The sequence below is a fragment of the Corvus kubaryi genome, unplaced genomic scaffold (genome assembly GCF_017639235.1).
Source record: "Corvus kubaryi isolate FWS band 111438036 unplaced genomic scaffold, C.kubaryi_AGA036_p1.0 37341, whole genome shotgun sequence".
In the NCBI taxonomy this organism is placed as follows: domain Eukaryota; kingdom Metazoa; phylum Chordata; class Aves; order Passeriformes; family Corvidae; genus Corvus; species Corvus kubaryi.
This window is the reverse complement of record NW_024581112.1, coordinates 12,556,384-12,583,688: the sequence shown is the minus strand read 5'-3', so window position 1 is coordinate 12,583,688 and position 27,305 is coordinate 12,556,384. Positions and strand designations below refer to the sequence as shown.

Sequence of the window (27,305 nt, the reverse complement as noted above, 5' to 3'; positions counted from 1 at the left end):
TATTAAATTCAACATATATTGGAAGAACAAGAAAAAAATAAAGCATATTCCAGGGAACTGTGCCTCCACATACACTTAACAAGATAGACCCCTCAAAATGCATATTGTCAGTAGCTTTTGCTTTTTCTAAACACTATAAACACAGAAGCCAAGTAGTCTCAGAACACTGAAACAATGTCTACATTACATACAAAGTGTTATGCAACATTATTTGCTATTAGCATCTAAAAGAAAAACTGTCTGGACATGCTGCTAGGAGAAAATCAATTGAAGGAGTGAAGGGAAGGAAGAGCATACTCTGTTTAAATGGTAACAATAAGCACAAGCCCAAATTTGTTATTTATAATGATGGTAAATAAGTCAAACTATTTTGAGGTATTCTTATTTATTACTTGTGAAGTTCAGCTAACAGTGCTGGTCATGTTGTGAACAGTACAAATACAGAAAAAAGAAACAGGCCTGATGATAGAGAGTTTGCAATCAAAGTAATTTTTTTTTCTCAGAAGCAACCAGTTTATTAGTATTTTTGTTAATTAATGAAAACAAAATCTCTGAACAGTCCACTCTTGGAAAACATTTTGCTCTGTTTGTCAGTACTTGAAAAGGATTAACACAGTTATTTTTACAATGCTTACATTGATAAGGGATGTTTCCACTTGCCATCACCCATTCCACAAACAATCCCCAGGCAGTCAATATAATAAGTAAAATAAAAATGTTCCCATAAACAAAAACAGTTTGAAGAGTATGCAAAAGGTGTCTTTTTTATAATTACTAACGTCGGTAAATTTTAGAACATTGGTATAAATTTTCTATTTATGAGAATGTGAAATAGATGTAATTATTACACTGCTCTTAAGAATGTACTTTAGGCACTTCTGCTCCAAACCATGTTGCTTCTTACTCTGCTTTTGCTCTAAAGCAAATTAATACCTAAAATTCAATTTCAAGTAGAAAGTAAAATCCTGTAACAGCTCTACTCCTCTGCTTGGATGGTAAATGTTTACAAATGTAAGGAGAGAACCAGCTTCAGGATCCAGAGAAGCTCTTGGAATTCTAGTTGTTCAACCTCCAGAAACTTCTAGAAACCCCTGTGACTGTCCCATACTGCAACCTCTACCATATCCTCAACCCTAGACACTAAAAAAAAAGAGTCTTGTTGGAAAGAGAATCTGTTCTCAGCTCCCCAATCCCCCTACCATTAATGGGGATGCTTTCCTCTTTCCTCTTATGTCTGAGTTTTGCTGATGAAACAAAAACAGAGCAGAGAAGGCCTTCAGTAAACTTCATTATTAAGTGACTTACCTTTCAGCCTACAAATTGTAGCCACTGAGCCTTTCCTAGCACCTGTCTCCATTTATTAGCAAAAGAACAGAAGAGAATTCTTCCCTCTCTTGTAAGTTCTGTGTGGTTTGCCCGGTAACCCACAGGATTTTCCCAAGAGCTACTGTAAGATACAAACAAGTCTTACAGCTCCAGGTTGTTGACTTGCCCTTTCAACATGACAGTGAGGCTGCTGGAGCAGACAGGTAAATGCACTGAACAGAGGGACTAACAATGTAACAGTATTTCTGTACACAACTCCTCACAAGCTGTTGCCTACTAGAAACTGACCAGTCACCTTGCTGCCCTGAGAATTGTCACACATCTGGGACAGAGAGCTGAGAGCCTTGGAGGAGACCCCCTCCTTACGAGATCAGTTTAAGAATTTCCCTACCACCAAGTGCTGAGGAAAGGATAACAAGAAAACGAAGGCAAAGGAGTGAATAAGAGCACCATGTCACCCTAGAGGCCCTGAGAAGACGGTCATACTTTAATGTGCCAGGCCTTCCTCTCCCTGGGATCACATCTCTCTTCCTCCTTTTCCATGTGCATTACCAGATGCGACATTTGTTTTCTGGGTTCATTGGGGATCCACTGGGACATTGGAAGCTCTTGGAAAAGTCCTGGCTATTGCTGACAGGCCCAGACACACGAAGTGGCAAGGGACTATGTGGATCTGTGTTCAGGGAAGACTGGAGTTTCTCTGGATCCTGATGTCCACACATTGCCTGAAGGGAAGCAAAATAGAAAAGTCAGTTTGGCCGAAAGTCCTCGTGTGAACAAGACTTACGGCTTCTCACGCCTCTCACATCAGAGGGTGCTGGAGTAAACAAGGAAACATGCTTACGTGGCTGCCAACAATGTTCAGATCTTTCTTCTGATTGTTTTCCCTTTCCTTAAACTTCTCTGTTCCCATTTCACTCTCTGACAAGCCATCTGCACTTTTTCTATACTTCATAGTCCAGAACACAGAGAGTTTAGGCCACCCTGGCTAGGCTCATGCAACCTTGGACTCCATCTAAAATAGTGGTGAAGATGTCTCAGTGCCTAGATTCAGCTTCTTAAGTGAAATCAATGAGTGCTCATCAACAAAGGGGAGCACTTGCACAAAATCCCATTACTACTCAAGAGACTTGGGGGAGGATTATATGACTTTTCTGGTGTTAAGCTGGCAATCCAAGTCTTCATTCTCATTATTTCAGTCTTTATTTACCAACAAACGACGCAGTAGCTGCCAGACAGCCTCTGAAATGCAAATCTTGCCACCAAGACCCAATAAGCTGTTTATTTACACACTGCTCTGACTTAATGAACACACAAAACTTTTCCCTTTGCAGTTACACTGACTTACAAGGACGTGATTTTTTGAGCACAGAAATCCAACCATCTCTCATGAGGAACTTGACAGCACAGCTGCGCATAGCTCCACAATTTGCAGAAATCCTTACTGCAGATTCCCACAAAAACCACAAACTATGTGTGCGTGTACTTCTAGTTCTCCAGCTCTAAATAACATTTGAACTCTTTTTTTCACTATCAGTCACTCAGAGTGACGTGACATGACATCCAGCCGTTCACCATGACAGAGAAGTGAATGAAGGAAAGGATGGACAGATACATTACTTTTGCAGTTAGGTTTCTCTTTCCATGTGTAGGATTACTCACAACAGAAAGGAAAGTAGTCAGAAGCTGGCTATGAAGCCTGCTTTCCCTGACACAGTTGGTCTGCTATGACTTAATTGTGGTGGATTTCAGTGCTTTGTAAAATATATATTTGCAGACAGGTCTTTTGTTAGCTTTGAGATCCATAACAGGTTAGGAGCTGTAAATATGAATTTTAGCTTCTAAATAAGATTCTGGATCTCGCAGATTCATTGGTCATTCCCAGTTCTGTGAAGAAGGAGAAAAGTGATTGAATATTGAGAAAGAGTGTGGGAGAAATGGAGAGTGAGAAAGACACACGATTAGCATTCATTACATGAGCAAAACTGAGGTAGAAAAGTTGATCATGTGAAAGTCCAATTTTAGGTAAATCCTTCTCTTCTTTGTGCTTTTTCATCCAATTCTTATAGGCCTGTGGAGAGATAAAAGGGATAATAATAAAGATTCCTTTAGACAGTATTGCAAGCTCATGTCTTCTGTCAGTGAAATCTATTAATTTGATAAATATTTAATAAATTAGCAACTTTTTATCTCACTCTGAGGCTTTCTGCTGCTGGCCATGCCCTTAAAAAATCTAAAGTGGGAGAGTAACAATATAATTACTTTCTTTACCATTTCAGATGCTACTACACTGATACTACCACACACATTGTCATAAGATGTTGTAATTGTACTATAAAAGAATGAAAATTAGTTTCAAAACAAATCACAAATATTTGACTATAGATTAAAGAATTTCTACCTCCCAATGTCCTTCATGAAAAATGTAACAAGTACTGTCTTAGACCTAGGGGTCTCACACTACCCTCAGCAGTTAAACTGCTAAAGTACTGTATGAGGAAACAAAAAATCCTCTCTAAAGTACTGCTGAAAACATTGTTATAGTCATTTCACCACCACACAAAATTCTGTTTCATGTCTCAGCTTACTTCCTCAAGTATAACATAAGCGTATATACAATAGCATGCCTTTGTATGCATGACATAAACAGGGAAGTAAAGGTGGTGAAGGAGAGAAACTGTCTTACATGGACATATAGAGACTATGAGCAAAGCTTTGTGAGGAACCTCTCTCTGGACTAAGAGAGGACATGCTGGGCTCATGCTTCACTGGCACAGGTGGTGTAAGAAACCTGGAACTGGAGAAGGATGTGGGAGAGGGAAGCAGCAGGGCAATCTTGTGTGTTATGTAGTGAGACTATGAGATTCCAGAAGTAAGAAAACCACAATACCTGGTAAGCGACAGCGAGCCCTCCAGTGTCAGCTGTATTCTCCAATAGTGTGAAGGTGCCATTGACATTAAAGCTGTAGCTTTCATAGTGTTCAACCAAGCAGTCTGTAGATCTTTGTAGTGCACTCCTGTTGCATGCAGGACAGTCCACAGGCAACACTGTGGGGGAAAAGTCCTAGAAGTAAAACTATTTATGGCATTCACCTGTGTTCCTCACATTAATCACTGATTCTTCCTAGTAACCAGCATGGACTGGAATGTGTTTTCCTTAAGTTCATCTAGCTCAATAATATATGTACACACTGATATAAGGACCGGGATTTCAGATCCTCTAAGGGAAAGTACCAGTGGGACCTAGAAGAGTAAATAAAGACACCACAGCCAGTACCCACCATAACCATAGAATGAGTGAAGAATTTCATGCGCCATGAAGACCCCGATGGCTCCAAAATTCACAGCACTGAAAAATAAAGATGAAAAGAGTGCTTTTGGAAAGAAAAAGAGGGCAGAGGAGCATTCTTTATAGCCACTGAGCACGACTGTGTGCTCCACAGGAGCATTCTGCTCTGGGACCCCACAGAAACACTTTGTATGTGTTGTCACTCAGATGTGTAAAAGTGCAAATACAAGTGTAAATTATCCTACCAATGCTTAAAATTGTATTATGGGCTTATTTTAAAGTATTTGTAGCTAATAAGCCATCATAACAATGAAGGGTCTATGAATGAGATTCTGCCTTCATTAGCTGTAATGACAGGTATTGTTGTTGAAGTATGTCCTTATTGACCCTCTACTGTCTGAAATGCTGCACAAACAGCAGCTACAATGGTAACCATACAAAAGCAGGATGTTTGGAGAAGCAATCTTGCAACTTTTGTCTAGTGAGAAAGAATACATAAAACTGGCAAGGCAAATTAAAATCATGATGATTTGACTGCAATTACTCTGGTCTAGCATTGGCAATCTTGCCACAAGCATGAGGTTGTCCTAGAGACCTCCAGTAGTTATTTCCAAATGGAATTTCTATGGTTCTATGCAATGAATTTACAGATACTCTCAAAAGGAAGAGAACACTCAAAATGCATTTCCATTATATGAAATTATGGACTCATTCTATCTTCCCGTGCACTGATTAACACAGCTGAAGCATGAAATTATCGTACTGGATCATTACTTCATCACTGGGAACTCAGTAAGAGTTCTATAGCTGATAATTTATAAATGTTACTCAGAGAAGTTGTGGATGCCCCATCCCTGGAAGTGTTCAGGGCCAGGTTTGATGCGGCTCTGAGCAACCTGGTCTAGTGGAAGGTGTCCCTGCCCATGGCAGGGGGGTGGAACTAGATGATGTTTAAAGAAAGGTTCCTTCCAACCCAATTATTTCTATGATTCTATGACACTGTAACAATTGTACTGCTTTGCTGAGTTCTTGTTTTAGAAATTATCTTCATAGTCACCTGAATTAGCTTTTGCCAGTAAAGTTTAAACTCCAGAGCATCATCTGAGAAAATGCCATTGTACCAACTCACCAAAAGCTGATTAAGTTTTACTTATCAGTCTATTCAACTGAGGTGACAGTGAAAAGAATGTACTTTACTAACACTGAATACAAAAGGAATAAGAAGGCATAGACATTTTTCACAGAGGAAAAATACAGTGACAGCCCATACCACTGGAAAAAAAAATTATTTTCTACTATTCTTTTGAGATGTCCTTTTCTTCATACTATAATAAATTAATTAAATACTGCAAGGACTGGTGACTTCTAGATCACTACTGAGAAAATAATTACTTTTAAGCAATCTTAAGACATGTTTCTTTCAAACTTCAGCCTCTTGCCACAACGTGAGCTTATCTTTCAGTACAATGGTATTAGGACAAGTATCTATCCACTATCAGGCAAAAAGGACATTGAATGATATGTTTACAATCAACTGCTTGAAGTGCTTTTATTATCAGAAAAAATATTGCTTAAGAGATCTGTTCCATGTGATGAAAGAACACAACCAGAGGAGTATGATCTAGAGAAGTGTCATTATTGCAGGGGAAGACTCAGAATGAAACATCTATTTGCTTGGCAGAAAAGGTTTCTTAAAAAAAAATGAGAGAAGAACTGTGATACATTTGAAAAAGACTTCTGACAAGAAGTTGCTCTGTGAGGCTCCTGTTTTCTCTGGGTTAGATTTCAGGAATCCTTGGAATCTAGAAAATGAGGGGCAAAGGTGAAATATCTTCTTTGCAGTTAACCTACACATGACTTCTGCCTCTTTGCTCTGGAATAGTATCTTTGTCTTAGTTTAGTTTCACCTAGATTCTGATTTTGCTTCAGCAGAGTCAACGATCACTCACTCCAAGAATTCATCAAGCTTTAGAAAAAGCTGGGTTTCCCCCCGGGATGCAGTAAGAAAAACAGATTAAAGACAGACCACCCACTAAGATTCCTCCTGGAAGCATGGTGCAGCCCAGGGACTACATTCAGCTTGAACCTCTTAAGCCCCTCCATACCTGGGAAACTCCATGTGGAAAAACGGACTGCGGAACATTCCAGCTGGAAAGACCACCATGTGGTGCCTTACTGAATAGTATGAATGCACACTCCAGGGGTGCACACGCCAGCTAGAAGCAAAATAAAAAGAGAAATTAGAGAATGTATTAACTCCTTATCTCAAACTTTGATCCTTTCTTGCACCGGCTTGCAAAAATAGTTCAACTGTTCACACAGCACCAGCAAATTATGAAATTCACAATATCTAGAGTTACAGGTCTTTGAAATAAATCTTCAGTTGTTTACAGATGGCCAGAACTAATAGCTCGGTTTTCATAGACATAAAGAGATTCTCCCTCACAATTTTCCTGACAAGTAAATTAGGATTAGTAACCTCCTGTGAAGTCCTGCACAGAATACTCTTCAGGAGGACTTAGGTCCAAAGCACGTCTGTCAATGCTGCCTTCCTTCTGAAGCATCCTATGTCCTGCCTTTGAGGTGACTCCACCAGCATTCATGTCATCACAGTGCTTTGCTGTTTGCTTTGTTGTGAAGCCCAGGAGAACCAGCTATCCCTCTTAATCAGGAGTGTATGGTCAAAAAAAGTGGGTTTTTTTCAGGGGTCTGGTGGTCTGTTCACAATGATGGGGTGTTTTGGTCGCATTGCTCAGGCTGAATGTAGGACAGGCTGCCAAATGCAAGGGTTTTTTTAAAGCAGGATGCAGCAATGCAGAGTTGCAGCAACATTCAGAACTGGTGAAACCACATTCAGAAGTACTGAGTCCAATTCTGCCCACTGGCCCCCGCCTGCCCTTCCTCCTCTTCCACAGTAAAAGAGAGCTATAGACATACAGTTATCACAGTTCTGAGTGACCTGAGCTAGTTGATCCTGCCTTGAGAAGGAGGATTGGACTAGGTGATCCCAACAGGTTGATCTCCAACCTCAGTTGGTTCATAAGTATGTGATTCTGTTATATTTTTCAGATCACTATCTTACTTACTTATCCTGCGGGTGATGCTGAAGGAGCTTCAGGTAGGAATTTTCCCTCAATATTTTCAAGCAAGCCACCACATTGAGGAAAAAAGTGTCTTCATTTATCTCCAACTGAGGGAAAAGACAGGGAATGTGACTGTCACAGGGCATAAGCAAGGAATGAATTGAACAATTGAGAAAAAGAAAAAATTAGAAAAAAAAGTCCCATGGATCAAAAAAGGGTTTATCAAAAGAGAAACCAATGGGATACTTGTGGGTTTTTTCTCTCCAAGTTCTAAAGACCTTCAATTTAAGATATGACAGGAATGTTATCTGAAGGCCAAACAGATCATACAAACAGGTAAAAAATTACTTCAATCAGGCCAGCCACTCTAAATAGGAGACAGTATAGGCAACAGCATAGAAGCAACAGATTAAGGTTCTCTGGCCCCATATGTTCCCAAAAAATGATAAGTAGGAAATGCGCTCCAGAGGTCATAGCCTCTTTTGTAAGCAGACAAGATAGCAGCTGATACAGGTAAACTGCCAGTAATGAGGCAGGCATGTTTACATTATATGCCTCACATTCTGGTATTCCAGGTTCACTTTGTCATTCTGGAGTATGTGAGCTGGATAACCAATCTCCACTTGTAGTTTGGAAACCTAAAATAATAATAAACAAACAAACAAACAAACAAAAAGAAACTTGATCAATAGGAGGCTTTACATTCTGCAAGTCCTTTTAAAGGCTATTTCCAACCAATGTAAGCAAGATCTGTGAGTCAGCTCTTTAAAAGGACAGCTACTCTGTTTCAAGAAGATATCTTGTCCTGCTGCTCTGCTTTCTCAATTCTACGACCTGAGGCCTAATGTTGTTCTATTCTTTTTCTTTGTATTGTCTTCTGCCATTCAGCTTTTTAGCTTTTAACCTTACTAGATGTATAAAATTGAATTGTATCCCAATAAAATTAATTCAGAGTATCTGTGGACAAACAAAAACTGAGCCTCTCTATGCCTACACATCAGTGTATGTGTACCTATGGCACTTACAAAACCACCTTCAATATTTAGTATGAATAAGACATCTATTTAAGATTGTGTGCCTGTAGAAGCAGGTAGGAATATATAAAGGTGCAGGTCTCTTCTCTTCCTTCTCCAAAGGCTTCAGGGAAAGGAAGGCCTCAGTACTTCCTGCCTTGCGCACGCACCAAGGCTTTAGCGTTTCGGCGAGTCTGTTCATCCATCCACTCCACCTGATCCAGGCGGTCGTAGAGGGCATCTTGGATGGCAGAGAACATCTGCTCAGCCTGCCGTGGATAAAAAAAAGAAGGCATGGTCACAACTGCACAAAAACATTGCTCACTCTTAGCTACCATCTTCGCATGTTCCAGCAATTCAACCACAGAATAACTGAGGGAAAATTCCTTTCTTTTTGTGATGAAAGAAAATATTTCAGTTTCTACAGTGATTTAGGCTTAAGTTATTTGGCATCCAGTTTTTCCTCACAGGGCTCACTGTTCTCTCCCACACACCTTTTCATCTGGCCTCTCACATTAACTTAGAGGGAGACAATTCCTTCTCATTCAATAATGAATAATTGTACCCCTTCATGAGCAAAATGAAAATTCAGTATCCACAAGAATTTCTTGCTGGTGTCTCCCTTTTGAAAATTATGGCAATCTGAGTTAATCCTTCTCAAAATTATGCTTTATTAATCAAAATTTATGCTTCACTACATGTAGTCTTGGTTTTCCCATTAGCTTTTCTTGGTGTTATTTACTCTTGCCACCTTATAGACTTCAAACTGTTTGCAAAACCTGATGCTACACTAACTTTCCTCAAAAGAGAAAGGAACTCTGACCATCACAGGATGAAAAAAAAGAAATCTTTTCCACACTGCAGGCAGGTGTTCTTTTTTACTGTAGATCCATTCAGAATGTTTTCATTTGAATGCTTAGTGTTCTTGTTGAGATATATCACGTTGGTGATGAACAGTGTTAACTAACTGTTAACTAACTCTTATTCCAGGGAGCACACAGAGATTGCATGCATTTGTACCGCTGTCATAGCTATTGGTACTGCTCATATGACTTTTCTAACAGTTGGGACAAAGATAATAGCTGGTATTTAGCACTGATCATTCTAGAATGACAGCAATATCTTGTTCTGACATATTCCAAAAAAAGGAGGGAACTTGCGTAAGCAGAGGAATATATAAAGAGGCAGGAAACCTACACATGATTTTGCTGCCTTGATGTGGTCTTAAGGTGGCATGTCAAAAAAAGAAAGAGGTGAATCTGAGCTCTGCTTGGGGGTTAAGGTGATGAATACCTACAAATTTCTTGGTCTGCTCAGGGAAAATTTCTTGCACAATCATCTTCCCTAGAACTGGCTCAAAGAAAGAGCTGGTATCAGTCAAGCACTTCCTCCAGCGCTCAGCTAGCATCTGTAGGAACAAAGTAGAGACACATGAGAGTGAGGGCAAAGAACTAGGAAATCAGTAAAATGATATGTAGATGTGTGGTCGGTAGCATATACACTGCTGACTAAGAATGACAGCAGTGAATATGTAATGTAGTTCTATTTAAGCTACCTCAGTAAACATTTCTACTAAAACATTTATTTCCTTATGATCTACTCCACTTACCTCAAGATGAAGATTTGTACGTTAGCAGAGAAAAATCCATAGAAGAAAGATGACCATCTATATATTTTTCCTACTCCATGATACAGTACACTCAGCTCTCTAAACTTTTGTGTGTCATGTCTACTTCCACATTTCTTTTGAGAAAAAAGAAGTACTTAATGGTTTGGGGAGAGTAGTTTTTCTCTCCAAATCTAAGAAACTCCATTCATCTAAGGCATCAAGGGAACATTCAGAAGGTATGACCTACAGTGTTCAGCTGTCAGGGAGGCTGAAGAAGCTGATAAAAGGCTGACTCACCATTCTAGATCCCATTTTTCCATAAAGGATCTTATACAGCTCCAGGCGTGCATCTTGGAATCGACTGTCAAGGGCTGGGGAGAGATTCCCAATCAGACAAACAATCATATAAATGTGAGGGACCCTGTAGGCAGAAGATTGAAGGCTGGTCACCATAAACACACAAGTGAGGCAAGCATCAGAGGAGCAACTTGAGGCAGAGAAATCCTAGGAACCTGAACAATGACAACAAAGAACTCTGAATGGAATACACCTGGATGCTATCAAAGGAGGATGATTGACAGGAGTCTACTAAAGAAACTCCCCAAAACACTGTGGAGACTTAAAGGGTAACTGCCTGCTGGGGCACAGGATTCTTTACAGGAAGTTGGAAAAGGATAACTTTTAGGACTGGGTGAAACTTAGAGAATATTATGAGAGGTCTGTGGGATTCTGTAAGATTTATGATGGCATGTTTACAGGAAGGACCAAAGGCAGGGAAAGGAAAGGATCATAGTGGATTGGGAGAATATATGTGGGAAAAAGGAGAGGAAAGGTGGTAGAAAGGGATGGTTGAGCATAAACTTGTGCTTGCCAGGGCGTCTGTCTGATTGAGCTCTGCACATGGTCACCAGGATACGTCCTATCTTATTAAATGCTATTGTTAAGTAACATTCTACTCACTGTGTGTGGGGATGGAACTGGATGCTGGAGAGACAACGAGCCTGAGACTAGTGGAGGGACTTTGGATCCAGCTGGCTTCTGGAGAGAGCAGGAGTCTGAGAGCTGGCTATTGGAAATACTAGTGGTTTGGACCAGCTACTGAAAAGACCTGATAGGAGTGTTTGTAACAGGAAGACACCAGAGTACCAGCAACCAAAGTTGCAAGGGTTGCTTGCAAGTTTCTCATATATTCCATGCAAGACTCATATATTCCATGTGATATATCCAAGTGGACACCAGGAGATCTTGGCCAGCTTCGTGACAGACTGAATACCTAAGACCAGCTATTGGAGTGAGCCGTATCATGTGTGTGCACACATATTTCACTAGTATTGAGCAATCCTGATCAGCTGGAGCTGAGGAATAGGATTAGTCTGGGTTCATGTTTGTATGAGTGCTATGGGTGGATGGGTGCCAGTCAATACACTGTGTTCCCTCTCTGTGTGACACACATAAATATATTATTTTATATGTGTGTTCAGACATGGTACATGCATATGCAAGCCTATTGGGAATATATGCTAAGCCATAGCACTGGCCAAACCTGTGGATATAAAGCCACAGCAGTCTTGCAATTGTTAGACTATTGGATTTAGCAGCCTCTAAGACAGACCTATTAAACCTATAGTATTTGAAGTAAATATTTCTTGGGGCATGAGCAATCATAGCTATCGACTCCTACCTTCCCTCGTGCCATTTCTTGATGAGCTGTGACATTTCTCTTAAGTAATCCATGTCATGCACTGCAATTGGCTGAGAGAGGTTCATTGGCATAGGATGGAAGACAGCCTGGAGACATGCCAGCCAGTCAATAGCAGGTGCCTTTTCCTGCAAGTAAAACAAAACTTACATGCTGAATTATGAATCTAAACTGGCTCACAAGAAATAACAGGAAAACTAGGATAGTCATCGTAATACTGTTAAGAGATACTTTTGACAAGTTAAATTGTTTTTATAATGTGTATCTTGAAGAGGAGAATTGACTTTTTTGAAAGGGAATTAGCGCCGGGGAGGGGAGAGAGTTGTGGGCCTGAAAAAATTCTGATTGTCAGTTAAAGACCGTAAGTTAAAGGGTTATTTAAAGCTCAACAGGCTCCAAGTGTAATTTGCAAGACAATGGCATGTAATAAGAGTGTCTGATATCTCTTTTCATCTGGATCTTCAGAATGAAGACATGAATGTCACGTGTAATTGTGTTGCTCAAATTCTAAGGCACAGATACCTGTAGCTCCCTAATGGTAGTGCGAAAGAACAGCATCCCCCTCTGCTGTCTTTTCTGCAGTGGGGTGACAACTCGCTGGAGGTTAGAGATGAAGGACAAGGTCTTGGAAAAGGAATCAGTGGGATCATCCTCTGTCCCTCCAAGTAGGACCCCCAGTTTCTCCAAATATGAAAGATACACACGGAGAACCTGCAATACAGAATATGTGACCAGGGGAAGATACATGACTGAAAATTAGTCACTCCATCCATCCATCCATCCATCCATCTTGACCGTATAAACTTCAATCTTTGAAAGCTACTGCAGGCCCGCCCCATTCCTAAAACTGTCTTCTTTCTGCAACATCCTTATGTAATTATTCATGTGGAATACACCTTGCCAAGTACAGTTCCTCTCTCAGTGAGGAACACTGAATTCCCAAAAGATTATTTTTTCTCACAATTACTTCACAATTACAGCTCACAATTACTTCAAATACTTGAATAATTTTAGAGATGTAGGCCTGCCATCTCTGGAGTCAAAGGAGAGAAATTCAGTGATATAATGAGCCAGCTTTTCAATGGAAAGAAAATGTCAACTTCTTGTTTCTATCTTCATGAGGTTTCAGAGTAATGTTTATGCTGGCTCAGGGGTTTTATTGAGGACTTTTCTGAAAAGCTCAGAACAAGAAACTGAAATAACTCAGTTTATATGAATTTGGAGAAATGACAGGGTTTATTTTGTTGCAATGTCCCAAGATCAAAGTTGTTTATTGTTCCCTCAACTTATATTCAAACTTTTTAAAATATGCCTTAAAATGCTAGCTATCCCTCCCTACAACACACAAATTTTGTTATAAAGCCTTATTTTGGACAAAAACATCTTTTAAAAAACATTCAGGCAAGGCAAAAGCTAAAATGAAGCCCAGATTCAGATTACTTAGCAAGTAGAAATTAAAATTATAATTATAACATTCTGTTTCTACACTAGAAGTTTTCAACTTGGGATCTAAAATGGGCTACATTTTACAATCTATCCTTTGGAAAAGTAGAGTTTTGTAAAGAATTCCATCTGGATGCATTTTCAGAGGTCACTGACCATAACCCATGGAAACAGACCACTCTGAACCAGGAGGTAATTCAAGGAGATCCCTGCATCAAATAGCTATATCAGAGCTTCAGGCTCTGATATGTTACCTTAAGATAATTTTTCTCTTTGAATTCACTCTCAAGTGGAATCTCAAACTCAGGATGGTCAATCTGCAAAAAGGAGTAAAGGAAAAACTTATTATTATTTTCAGAAAGAATGGAAATGTGAGGATATTTTGGTAATCAAAAATTATCATGGAATTTGAAATGTTATTAACTTGCTTTTACTTTTGGAAAATGTTTGTAAATTCTTCAGAGAAGAACAAAGGCTTAACTTGAGCAAGCCTTGGTCTGACTCTTTACTCACAGGGCTTCCTTGATAATGCTCTTTCTTTAGCATACTCACCTGAATAATATTGGTCTTGGGGTCAAAAGGACTAGGTCCCACAAGGACTCTAAAAAATGGGAAGGTGCTGTATCTGCCCATGAGAATCTGAAGAGTTTCATTAAAATCTTTTGTTTCCCCCACACCTGTGTTATGCCATCCACCAACCTAGAGAGAGACAAAAATGCTGCAGGTGAGAAAAACGGGTTGGATCTGTATTTAATTTTTTTTCTTTTACACCTATAAGCTTAGCCATTATGATAACTGAGAAGCAACAGAGCAAAAAGCACCAGGGGAAACTCATGAAGTGTTCTACATATGCTGCTGGCTTTAAAATGACCTGACACTTATCCCTAAGCAAAGCAATGAACTGCAAAATGACACAAGGAAAAGGAATTGTAATTAGCAACAGAGTAGAGTGTGCAGGAAAAAATACTGGGTAAGCAGGAGACAGGAAATAGGTCTCATTTTTCTGAAGCCATTCAGAAGGACAAACAGGGATCAGCGATTAAAGGTCCCACCTCCCTGACAAGCAGATTCATAGGTGGGCCTGTAGTCACTGTTCCTCCTGCTGGAAGGTTCTGCATCCTCTTTTGACACAGGGCCTAAATGCTCTTTGTCGGAAGGAAGAATGTGCAGCTCCCCTTGGCATTGAGAGGAATCTCCCAGAATGGAAAGAGAAGGATTTTCTCCTTTAAACAAGCTCTCTTGGAAGCCTTGACTACTGAATGATCATCTAATTTTAGACACAAAAATTTCATCCATTCCAGGTGTTCCCTGAATATTGAACTGAATTTCTGAGATTAAACATGATCCCTCTTTGCAGTATTGGTTTTTTTGCCATCCTTAAGTAATACATAAGGTCATGAGGAAAGATTCAAGTACCTGATGTCAGAAAATCAGTTCTTGAAACAGCATTTAAAGCTACAGGATTTATCACTTAGAAGTTGTGCTGTGAACCATGACTAGGGTCAGATTCTAGAAAAATTACATCATGTAGGACTGTATGACCCTAACTGCCCGTTTTCCTTCTCCGTGCAGGAATTCTCTTCCTGAGGGAGAGGAAATAGCACAAACATTCACCTGATTTAGGAGGTCCTTCAACGTCTGAGCTCCTTGGGATTCTATTCGTTCAGTATCCATGCAGGAACGATAAAATTTCATTGCTTTCTCCTTGGCTGAGCCTCTTATCCCAAACTGTGGACTTTCTGAAGAAAAAAAGTAGATTTAAAATTTAAAAATAAATTAAAAAAGAAGTTGGGACAGTATTAGAGCAGAGAACGGTTTTAAGAAAATACTGTACTTTGATCCAGAACATTTTAATAAATACATCCACATTTCCCACAGTGACTCAAAGCAAGGGACTTTCTAGCGCCATGACTCTTCCTGAGACCAAATATGTGAGTTTCTTTGCATGGAAGCAGGAGTACAACAGGAAGATGGTGCATACCTAGGCTTCAGTCCCCCACAGAGACAGGACACATCATCAGAGTGCACTTTCAGACTAGCAGAGCAACAATGGCCTACTTTGACAAGGCAACAGGAAAATGGTTTGGGTTGCTGTCAGAATTTTAAAGCGTGACTTTCATCTGTTACACTTGGCAAGGGGAATTAAAATGTTTAAAATGCAGCTACTGTAATATGACATGCTCAAAAACAAATCTGTGCCTGTAATGATAGAAGAACGAAGAGAGGGGACTCAGTCCCTGTTAGGAATGATTGTGCTCTCAGTTACTACTATTGTCAGCTCTGACCGAGGCAGATGCCGAAGGTAACACACCAATCATCTGTCCCTACCTAAAAGCCTTTTCAGGATCAACAGGTTTTCTTCCAACAACACATCAAATACATTTAGTGATTCTTCTCTGGTTCTGCTTGACTGTTTGCCTTCCCATCTGCCACAGGCATATTTGTAGAAGTTCTCACAGGGGTTTACAGTGTCATTCCTAGAATTCAGAAGTCTTTCCAATAGACCAAGATCTGACTCAGCATCACAGGATCCTGAAGAGGAGGTAAATAAGAGAGAACTGAGAAGTGACAGCGGAAAGTGAGAGCAACTCTGAACAAAACACTTTTAGGGGACATTTACCCCAAAAGACTTTTTTTTGGTACAAGCTCCTCTGCATGCAGTGTTGAATTCCTTGTAAGGTATTGCTGAATATGGATGAAGTGTGTTTTCTCTTTCACTTCCCAGGGAGATTGTCCTCTGTTTGTACTATCTAGGCAGCCACAAGTTGGATTATTTTGCATTTTCAGTGTCCTTCCCCTGGATCAGCCGAATTTGGCCACATGATAAACAAGAAACAACTGATGATGTCAACACGTGATGAAAGGGAAGGACATAGCCCAGTGAAAGTAATGACATAATATTAAAACAACTTTTTTTCAAGCATGGGAAACATTTCTCAGCAATGACATTTGCCAAAAGAGGACAAGGACTTTCTAGAATATCTTGCTTCGATCTATAACTCTCTTTTTCTTAACTGCTGCAAATCACCAGGTATATGTTCTCATTTTAGTTCAGTATCTTATATCAACATCAGATCAGATCCATTATTTACTGAAATAATCCACTTGTAAATCAAGGTGAGACTTCCCATACTATGGTTTCAAAGTTGACATGGGAGAAGGTAGGCAGAGTAGAAATGGACTAGATCTAAACTAACAGTTTTTCCTTGGTCTCTGAAGTGAACTGTCTCCAACACATAACAAGAGCTAAAGAAAAAAGCTAGGCAAAGAGTCAACAGTGCTTATTTTGGAGCAGGGAATACCTGTATCCACCAATATAAATGCACCTTCAGTATTGAGCTTTCTATATGCACAGACATTGACATGGACCATTCTGCAGATAGTTCTTTAGCAAATTTGGAAGGTAAATTAATGTTTCTGGTCTATACTCACAGCTTCTCCATTAGCAAGAAACTATAACTTCTTCTTTTACTCTATGACTGCACTGATCTGTACTAGAAAACCAGGACTAAACTTAAGTCAGAGATAAAAGTGCAGAGGAGGAGCTCCAAGTGTCAGATTCAGTTCTGTTTCCTGACTATAGACAGAGCAGAACACACTGATGAGGTGCAAGACAATAAAACGCTGCTCTCCCTCAAAACTGGGCTCAGGCATATTAAATGGCAGGCAGAGGAGAACAGATGTGGAGGATCTCTCCCCACTGTGACCCAAGGAAGAGGTAGAAAAATGTACCTTTTTGACAAAAAGTGTTATGATTCCTGGAGATTCTGAAAGTCTGGTTCTTAATACTGATATTAAGCTTAAAACAGTGGAGGCAGGTAAGAGATAAAGGGGTCTTAAAATGGGGTGGATGAGGAAGAATAGAAAAGGGTATCTCATATTATACCTAGAGCACAAGTCATCACGAGGTAGGTGATAAGCAATGTAAACCCAAGGAGAGTACTGAGAAGAAGGGCACACAGAAGTACGCTTTTCCCCTGAAGGCATCGTTCTTTCTTTGCACCTGTTCTCAGCTCCTGGTCACAGGTCTGAAGAGACAGAAAAAAATAAGAAAGAAAAATTCATATTAAGGTTAGCACTGATAATATACTCCATCTCCCACCTAATCTACTAGAAAATCACTCAGAGGACTACTGCCAAAACACAATAGTCATCCAAGTCATCTACATGACTGTATTCCCAGAGGCTTTCTCACTTCCTCATTTCCCTTTCTTTTCAAGCTATAACTGTTGCACAGTGTTATGAATTATGCATTGAAAATCCAGCGTGCTATGAGGAGATTTGTCCCTCCATGGTTCATTCTGTTTTATGGAATCACCTTGCATGTACTTCCTGAATATATCAAAGCCTTTTTGCATCTATAAAACTAGTAACAGGATGGCTAGGACTGGTGGTTCTTTATACTGCTACAGTCTGGCAACCTGAGCACTAATTTCAGATCTCTCCTGAAGAAATAAAATACTGCATCCTAAGCCCTCAAGTCCAGTTCAAGTGAGAGAAAAGATTTGTTCTATTCTACAAACTGGAGTAAGCTGTAAATCACTGAGAAGATCTTATATACAGAGAGGTCTTATCTCACTCTAATTTAGTTTTGTTCATAATCTAGGTGTGTCTTTTTAGTCAGTGGAACAGCCTAGGCACCTAATGAGTACACCTTCTGTTTTAGATATCTGTTTTAGCATGAGCTGAAGCATTCTCCGGAGTTATTTGTCCTTTTCTCTGTTGACTGCAAAGGAAGCTAGATGACTATCATAGGATACACCCCTAGCATCTACCTGGATATAGTTATAGGAGATGACGTTTTCTCTGGGTGTTCACTCCTTCTGCATACTTTGACGTACATAAGACTGGAGAACAGCAGTTTACAAAAGAACAGACATGTGAATGCATGCTGGTAATATATAAAGAAAGGGAAAGAACTGAAAAAAATGAAAAGTGGAATGACTAAATAAGAATAAACAGTGAGAAAGGGGAGGCAGAAGGAGGGAAAATACCCCAGAAGATAATGGAAAACCTCAGCTGTAGCAAGGAGAAAATCTCATAGCTGTGAAAGCTGATGGAAGTGCTACTGGGAGAGTCCTACATGTCAGCGTCAGGGCCTGTCCTGTACTGTCCCCACAGGCTCAAGTTTAGCTCCCTGTTCTATCCTGGTCCTCTGATACAAGAAATCTGTTTGAGAAACCTTGTCAGGCCTTGGAACTCTTTGAGGCAAAGCAAGAGGCAGCCTTAATGAACATGCCCCTTCTTCACTTGGCCTTTCTCCTGTGCAGTCTCCATCTGAGCTCTGCTGCAATGGCAGCCACGCCTTCATCTGGACAGGCATGCCACTGATCTGGGTCCTGACCATAACCTACAGACTTGATTCTGCAGGTTTGACCTGGAACCTGTCTCCTCACAAGGGACTTGCCTGGCAATCTACGCTCTTGGTTGACCCTGGGCACTGTCACCAGGCCTGCCTTACACCCATACTGGCGTGCACCCCATGCTTTTTGAGGCATTGCTTCTTGCCTGCCTAGTCATGACTCTCAGGTTCCGGACTGTCATCTCTCTTCTCATGCTCCCTTACATGCAGTAGCTAAACCGCATTTGTCACCACACTCAGTATCTATGTTCTTTGCCACAAAACACGGAAACATGGATCTCGACAAAAATCACAAGAAATGGAGCAAAATCTTACAGGAATTAAGTACATCACAGTATATACCCTTTCACCTAAGGGAACATTAAGGAAATGAAGGAGTCTGCTGTTAATCATCTGGACTAATATACTACGGTACAACTTCTGCACAAAAACATTAACAGAACAGAAAACAAAAATAAGCAATAGAAAAACAGACCTCATAATTTTATAATCTTTCAAATGTGCATTTTATTCAATCTTGAATAAAAGCCTCTCAAAAGCTTACTCAGCTCCTGGAAATTGCTAACAAGAGTTGAATGCCTAACTCCTTTTCTTGCTTAAAATCCTATTCTCCTAACTTCTTCAGCAGGATACAGAATAACTAAATGGAGAGCAAGTACTTACAAGTGACTCCTGACATTAGAAGGTACTAGATACAGAACATGATCATACTGGCAAGGTACAGAGTACAAACTACAAAGGAAGAAATTCCTTTCATAAGCCCCTGTAGCAAAACACTTGTTTGAGTCCCGGAGTAAGAGAGTAAGTGTCACAACTTAACAGTATGGTAGGGAAGTGAGCGAAAGAAAATTAGCTTAGCTGATAAAGGAAATAGAAAAACTATTCTTTGGCATGCAAGCCTTCATGTCTCACCATTTAGGAAGAGTGAATGATTCATGATTTACATTCACAATTCTCCAGACTTCTCTGTTACAACAGACCTTGTTTTTCACACTGAAAATCCAGCCTATTCCTACCATGAAATAATAGTAATTTTGCAATTATTTGGTTTCATGTTATCAGAGGACACCTGTTTCTCTCTTTTGAGTAATAAAAGGCATGGCTGTGGAGATGCTAACAAGAAATTGGTATTTCAAGACTGTTGATGCAATTTCTTATGGATTTCTGCTTAACAGTAGTTCTATTTCAGGCCCATACATTATGTTTATTTTGAAATGCAAAATGCATCAAATAACAGATTTTTAAAAATCTCTAAGAGAAACAGCACTGCCACCCTAAGTCTCCATTGTGAAACAACTAGAGAAGTACCTGGCTGAGAGCAGCATGCCCCAAATAATAACATAGCACAAACGAAATGACAGGGGAGTGGAAATGGGCTGTGGACCTGTACTTAGAAACTGGATTATGGCCGGTGTTATGTGAACCATAAGCATAAAAGGCGTTCTTCAAACACTTCACCTTCCATAATAAATGTCTTTCTAATCTTGCCTCTGTAACTGGGTTTGAGAGAAACAGTGGACCTACATAAACAGAGAAAAAAGAGGAGGGCAGTCATATTTAGTTCTCCTTTATGTCTTTTTCATGACAACAGCTGAAACAAATCTAGACACACAAATACCTGCTCTTTCAATACTCTTATACAGATGGTGACCTGAGCAAAATCCCCATCAGACTCTTTATCCAGAATGAACTTCACTTTTATGCCACACTGGATTAAGTGGTTCATATGCACTGAAATACAGACCCCTTCCTAAGTGAGTGATTCTTGGCCAAGGCAGGAGTGTGGATTGAACTAGATGGAACCAGAGGTGGCATACCAACACTTCCAGGGCACAGGCTGCAGGAACATTACATAGCTTACAGGAAGCAGCAGCACTTTATTGTGGTATGTTTTGAGACCTGGTTGCTTCATCCACCATGCTCCATATAAAGATACAAGTGAATGGGTTGAACAAGACAGTGGAAAAGGATAAAAATACTTCAATCTCTGACAGGGCTTTTCCTTATAGGCCTCACTTACGGATGAGAAGAATAATCAGTATTTGCATAAAGATGAATGCAATTTCCAGTACAGCTTCTGTTCTTTCATGTTTTTAAGCATGTGCAAAAGCTCAAATTTAAATGGCCTCACTGTAGCTAAGTAAAAACAAGTGGCTGTAAAATCGTTAAAAGATTAATTTTAATTTTTTGTAAATTATAAACATTAATAATTATAAACATAATTATAATTATAAAATTATAATTTTAAATTAATGTACTCTATGTATTATCTGATTCAAATGTGAGCATGACTTAGGATAGCAGAATCATGACAAGTACTGTTATCACTAAAGTAAGAACTGTTTGATACAACTAAACCAGCCAAAGAATTTGATTTTCCTTCAGCATCTCCTTCTTTCTGTTTGTGAGCCGTTCCTGAGTTCTGAAGTGAGATTGAAGTTACTCTGCCTAATTCTTCCTCACCTTGCATTTTCACAATGTTTAGTGCATTACAGAAAAAAAAGCATCTAGCTTTCATGAAAATAAAGTAAATTAAAATAAAGAGATCAAAGGCAGAGAGAATTGGAGTTATTTTTCATAACTATTTACCAGATAATTTAAAGGTATTATTTTTCAGCCAGTAGATTATTCATGAATTACCGACTTTGGCTGTTACCCAAATTGTGTTTATCACACTGCTCACATGGATGACATATTTTCAGACTAATGCCCCAATACCACAAAAACCTTCATTTTCTTAAATTTATCTTTTGTCAGCAAATTATTTAAGCACATAAATTGAGCCCATTAAATGTCATTTGAGAAATATTTTAGCCTATGTTTGAAATAGAGTACCTGCTCACATGAAATATGAGACAGAAAGATTGCTGAATTATATTCTGGAATACTAAAATTGTAGACCAAAACTATGGCCAACGACTAAAATTATGATTGTGGTCTGATCTTCATCACACAGATATTTGGGAATAGATATACAAAACAAACATTTCTTCAAATTCTTCAGCTGTAAAAACGCAGACAAGATAAAGATAAGTGACCGTTTGCATTACAGCAACAGTCACACTGAACAGATCTCAATGTAACAACACATACAAGTTTCTGTGTTTGTATTACTTAGTAACATAGAACACTTATCTCTGTTGCCCTTGAATGTTCTGTACTTTTTAGCAACCTTGAGCTAACAGTTCAGTGCAATTTGTCTGTACATATGCAATTAAGGCTTTGCTAGCTGTTTATATAAGACATCAAAGCAGAAAAAGGATACCATGCTTCATGGGAAGCAATTAGGCTCACCATGTCATTCTCACATTCCAAAAACTATGCCTTGCTTATCCACAGTTATTTGGGGGGAGGGGGGGGGGAACTGCACGTTTCTGTGTAAGTACTTTCTTATAATACCTTGCTGAAAAAACAGAGATAGAATAAAAGATGTCATTATTTTTATTGTTGTTGTTGTTTTCATTATTACTACTACTAATACTTTTACTATTACTATTATTACTTGTTGTTCAGTGCTTCAAACAGTCCTCAGAACAGCCATTATGGTGACTAACAGGAAGGGCAAGAACCCCTAAATCATGGCACCATATCCCACATCATTAATTCTGAGACCCAGACAAGACCTTTCTGGATACAAACTGAGTCAAAAACTCAACTACCGCGGTCCTCCAAGGCAATAAGCAGTGTAGCTATGAAAGGGGAAGGAAAAGAGAGGTGAGCAATGAAGGTCCCTGAGCAGACTGCAAGACAGACCCATTTCCTTACCTGTGGAAGACTGCTCATCCTTGTCACTGAGCAGGCGTTGCTCCTGCGGCTACCACAGTTGTGAACTCTGTTTACTTGACTTGCTATCAGTCTTCTGGGCCCACACACTTAGCGAAGTTCAGAGACAATCTCTTCTTCCCAGCTTGGCTGTTTGCTGTGGGGAGGAGAAGAGAAAGGAAAAGCTCTGAGAAAAACACCCTTAGAGAAAATGGGAGGGAGGGAAATGGTGTTTCTGCAACTCTCCGCCCACCTTCTTAACACCTCTACTCCTCATAAAAGAATATTTTTCTTCCCCTTCTGTGTCTCTGTGACCCACCTGCCCTTCTGTCTCTTGGAGCTCCACCGAAATCTTTTTGAACAGAAGTATGTGATTCTCTATCTCCCTCTGCCTCTTCTCAGCTATTTGCTGTTTCTCTTCTCTCCAGCAGCCTCACTATCCTGCCCACCCAACAAGCCTGTTTTGGTCTGATATTCTCCCTGCCACTAGCCTGTTTCAACCTGCTGCTGCTCTGGGGCCCGGAGGCTTCTGCCTATTGCTAGATAGTGTGGGGTACAGATCCCAGCGCTCCTCCTCCCACAAGAAAAGCCAGGGTGCTGACTTGCTTCTTGCTCTCTCTCTCTCATCTGCACCCTAGTGTCCATTCGAGGGGTGAACACCACCTGACTCTTTCTCTTTCCCATTAAGAGGCATTAAAAAAAAAATCATTAATTACTTATTCTATTTACAGTTATTCATTGTTTCTCAGGTGATGGCCAGCCTGTGTGTCTTTGCTTATTTAAGGAGGCACAGTGAGAAGATTTGGGAGGGAGGTTTCTCTGCTTTGAGGACTGGGAACCTGGCTCACTTCTCTGGCACATTAAAAACTGAGTAGTGGATGTTGGGATTTGAGACCTTCTCAAGTGGCAGCTGTGAGCTGAGAGAGATGGTGGGGACTAGCTTGGTGTCAGCTTCCAAAGTGCTTGAAACAAGCAGAATACCAGGACGGAACTGTTCACTCCCCATCTTGCTGGTCTCTGAGGGGAGTATGATATCTTGGTTCACTAGTCTGAAGATAATTTGGTATCTGCTCAGTTGTTCAGAGCTCCCATCAACCTGATTTTTTCCCTATTTCTGTAGTGCTTGCATAATTTCTTAACCCTCCACCATCACAACAGATTTCTTATACAGCTGAAACCAGTTACTTACTCCCAGCTGTTTTTAGCATTCGGGTTACTGGTAACTGTGTATTTCTATATTTACCAAACAGCTCTAAACACAGTAAAAAAAGTCCTTGCATACTGACAAAAAGATCCCTACCGACCTTTCCTTCCTTGCAGTGTGTCACTTCCCTTCAGCTTAACATCAGGATCTGTTTTGCAAATACTTCTCACATAAATTGGTTGAGATTTGACTTAATGAAAGTAACAAGACAGTCTTTTGTTAGCCACAAGTAAGATCTTACAGTGAAGATACCTTTGTAAACTGTCTGGAAAAATTTGTTCATGACAATATCCAGTTTATTTATCTGTCTTAACTGTATCTGAACTCTTCTACCTTCATAATTGCAGCATCTAACAGCTCCCAAGCTTTATGTAATGAAGCAAATTTCACTTCTCTTTTCTCTTTGAGCACTATCTAGGTTTTAAAATTTGCTTGGGCAAGGAATTTATTGCCTTTTTTGATTATAAAATGGTTATGATAATTTTGAACATAATGTAATTAAAGCAAGTAATAAAACCTTGGCTGAAGTATTCACTTTTAAAATGACACTTGAGAAGGCAAAAAAAGCCTTTTGTCAATATGCTGTGAGCATATGATTGCAGTTAATGTGGTTTCACATACCAGTATCTTTTAAACAGGCACTGTCATCTCCTCTTGATTAAATGAAAGTTTACCACATAATTTGGCAAAAAATTACATTGATATTGCCACAATGCATGAATTATGCCACACATGCTATCTAGAAACACAGAATGTGCATGTATGGATGATTTTTACAAGACCTTGTAAACTAATCAGGACACCTCCTGAAAAGCAGATGGATCACAACTTCATTGCAAGAGTGCATGGAATGTGTCAGGAAAGGAAATGCACTCCTCTCTCCGTGAAGAGCATGGCTCTTTGAATTAGTACATGTTTCAGTGGTGCTGTGATGCTGAGAAAGCTGCCTTGTAAGATCAAGTGTGGAGGTGATACTTCTCCCCCAAAGGCATTACATACCATAGTAACATTATATATTGGATCTAACAGACACTACTGTTGGATTCTGGATACTGTTAGAAAAGTATGCTCCTGAGTAGAATTCTGCTGTGTCAGAAGGAGTAGTGGACATTTGGGTTTGAGTTTGTTAAATAATTCAGTAGGAAAGTTGTGCTGTTATGGGGAGAATTAAGCTGTTAAAACTTCTATTTATTCCGAATTTCCTGTATTTCTTTAGAAAGAATGTGTATTTATTTCACATAGATGCTGCCTCTGTGATTTTAGTCTGAGATATCCAGGTATAAGACATATTTTATCCTAAATGATATGATCCACACTTCAGAAAAATCTGTTTGGCCATGGTTATCAGCCATGGTTGCGAAGTAATTCAGACACTGTAGTTATATATGTTTTCAAGCAGAGTTTCGTGAATCTATCGGGGTAAGGACAGAGCATATTTGCATCTGGTAGCAATAAGGCGGTGAAGCGTAGCTTACATATTCCACATTACCAATTGGATATGGAAATCTCTTTCAGGTTATGTGCTGCAGGACAGTGGCACTTTCTGTCTGAAAATGACAGCCTGTATATATATCTAGGCCTCCAAAAGCTCTGCCTTGGAGGGGATTGCATGCTGGCAGGGTATATCCAGTAAATACTCTGATGTGGTTTTGAACATAAAACCTGCAGAGCTTTGGGGATCTTGAGAGTTGAATGTGTGAAGTATTCACGTATACATGAAAATGGTGCTGTTGTTTTTCCTGCTAGCATGAAGATTTCTTTGAAGACACTTTTATCACCTACAGAAAGAAAAGACAAAAAGTTTCCCCTAATTTTTCTAATTACAGAAGCAGGAAGAGGGGCTTGGGGGAGGGAGGGCAGGGAGAGAGAAGACGTCATAAGTAATCCTTATCAACTCATTCCCTTCTTATCTTTAAGGCACATATGACAGGTCTGCTCCCTCGAGTCCACGAATTAGTGAGAGAACCTCTGGCTTTTTTCTCTGTGACAGACACTTTCTCTTCTCTATACAGTGCATTAGCTTTTTCCAAATCTAACACCGATCAGCACATTGAAAAGAAAATAATGTTGGACATGCCTTCCAGCTGTTACACATAAAAAAGGTTAACAGCAATTATCTTTTAGATACCTCTTAGTATTAAATAGACATATGATTCAAAGAAAGATGAATGTATTAAGTGCATTGATGTGCATTTAACAGATGTCATTGCAAGTATTTCTCATGGTAATTTTAAATGGTTAGTATTTCAAATGGTTTGGAATCTAAAGCAGATTTCAGCAAATTATTTTCTTAATATCGGTCCTAAAGTGAAATTGAATTGGGACTTTGATCTTCTACATCATGTGAATAGTAAATTCCACTGCAACAGTTCAGTAGAGTGAAATTTTGCTTCATGGATTGATATTCCATCTTCAATGTTCCAAAATATGTATGTATCACACACTGCACAAAAGATTGGCAGCTTTATGTAATTAAATTTAAAAAGAGCATTAGAAAAACATGGTGAGGCAATATTAATGTCACTGGCCATCTGGAAAGCTCATGAAAAGGCTATCTCTTACAAAGAGGCTGCACTTAGGTTTAAAAAAACTTATTTAACTCAAGCTCTTCTACCTCAAATGGTCCCTGGTGGTACTACCACTGAGCAGTGTAACTTGTGGAATAAAACAACATGAAAGGAAATCTCCTTTATATGAAAGACTGTCTGCTAAACATTAGTAATAATTTCAGTAACCATCAAAAGCACAAATTTGGTGTGAGAACATCAGAACACTGTAGCACTGGAAAAGCTTGTTCCTTCACTAAAGAAGTTCAGAAAACTGGAGGCAGAACAGTCTGGAAGCCATAATATTCCATTGTAGACTGGAGGACTGATGACAGGATAAATTCAGTTTCAACAGCCACTGGAGCTGTCAGTCAAGGATCTAGCAGAGTGCTCTAACTGCCCCGTGGGTGACAGAGATCCCTTCCAGGGGAAAAGTGCTCTCAGACACTCTTCAGTCACATATGCAGATGGCAACTTTTCACTGCCCTTTTGTCCACCAATCACTTGCTCTCTCATCTGGCATCAGTCCATCAGTACACAGACTCACAGAAAAGCTTGGTTGGAAGAGACCTTTTAAAAATCATCCAGTTCAACCGCCCCACCATGGCTGCTTAAACTCTGTCCAGGCCTTGAACACTTCTAGCGATGGGGCATCCACCGCTTCCCTGGGCAACCTGTCCTTCCACCTTTCTGGGACATCTTTATTCAGGAAAAAAAGGACAGAAAAGTCATTGATACACTTCTAACCACAGCTACCGGTTAATAGACTTTAGGTTCAGAGGAGGCAGGAAGAAGGGGAAAGACCAAAGTTTGTAACCACAGATTAGCTCAATACGTGGCAGCTCAGTTACCTGGAAGAATTTGTTAAAGACAATGAGGAAAAAATGTGGAATAGCCTGACATTTGTGAGTCCTTCAAACTAAGGATTCATCAGCCCATCCATAAGGAAGACTATACTCAAACCTGTGA

The 27,305-nt window shown here is 39.7% G+C and overlaps 1 protein-coding gene across 6 annotated transcripts; it reads right to left on the bottom strand.

Annotated features, from left to right (window-relative positions):
* Positions 1-366: 366 nt before the first annotated feature.
* KEL (Kell metallo-endopeptidase (Kell blood group)) lies at positions 367-23,167 on the bottom strand. Of its 6 annotated transcripts, none has more exons than XR_006016599.1 (19): positions 22,906-23,167; positions 22,590-22,743; positions 17,349-17,490; positions 15,791-15,994; positions 15,077-15,201; positions 14,015-14,161; positions 13,717-13,779; positions 12,542-12,730; positions 12,002-12,147; positions 10,618-10,741; positions 10,009-10,119; positions 8,882-8,980; positions 8,259-8,336; positions 7,702-7,805; positions 6,721-6,831; positions 4,608-4,675; positions 4,217-4,374; positions 2,171-3,397; positions 367-2,051 (listed from the first exon to the last, which is right to left on the bottom strand). XR_006016599.1 is itself a non-coding variant. In XM_042031382.1 (19 exons), exons 2-19 carry the CDS (start codon positions 22,605-22,607, stop codon positions 3,202-3,204), a joined length of 1,995 nt encoding a protein of 664 aa, XP_041887316.1. In that variant the 5' UTR covers positions 22,608-22,743; positions 22,906-23,167; the 3' UTR covers positions 367-3,201. The 6 variants fall into 6 exon arrangements, 5 of the variants coding, with proteins under 5 accessions (XP_041887316.1, XP_041887314.1, XP_041887313.1 ...); XM_042031382.1 differs by having other exon boundaries at positions 367-3,213; positions 3,302-3,397; XM_042031380.1 differs by having other exon boundaries at positions 3,302-3,397; positions 22,840-23,165.
* Positions 23,168-27,305: the final 4,138 nt, after the last annotated feature.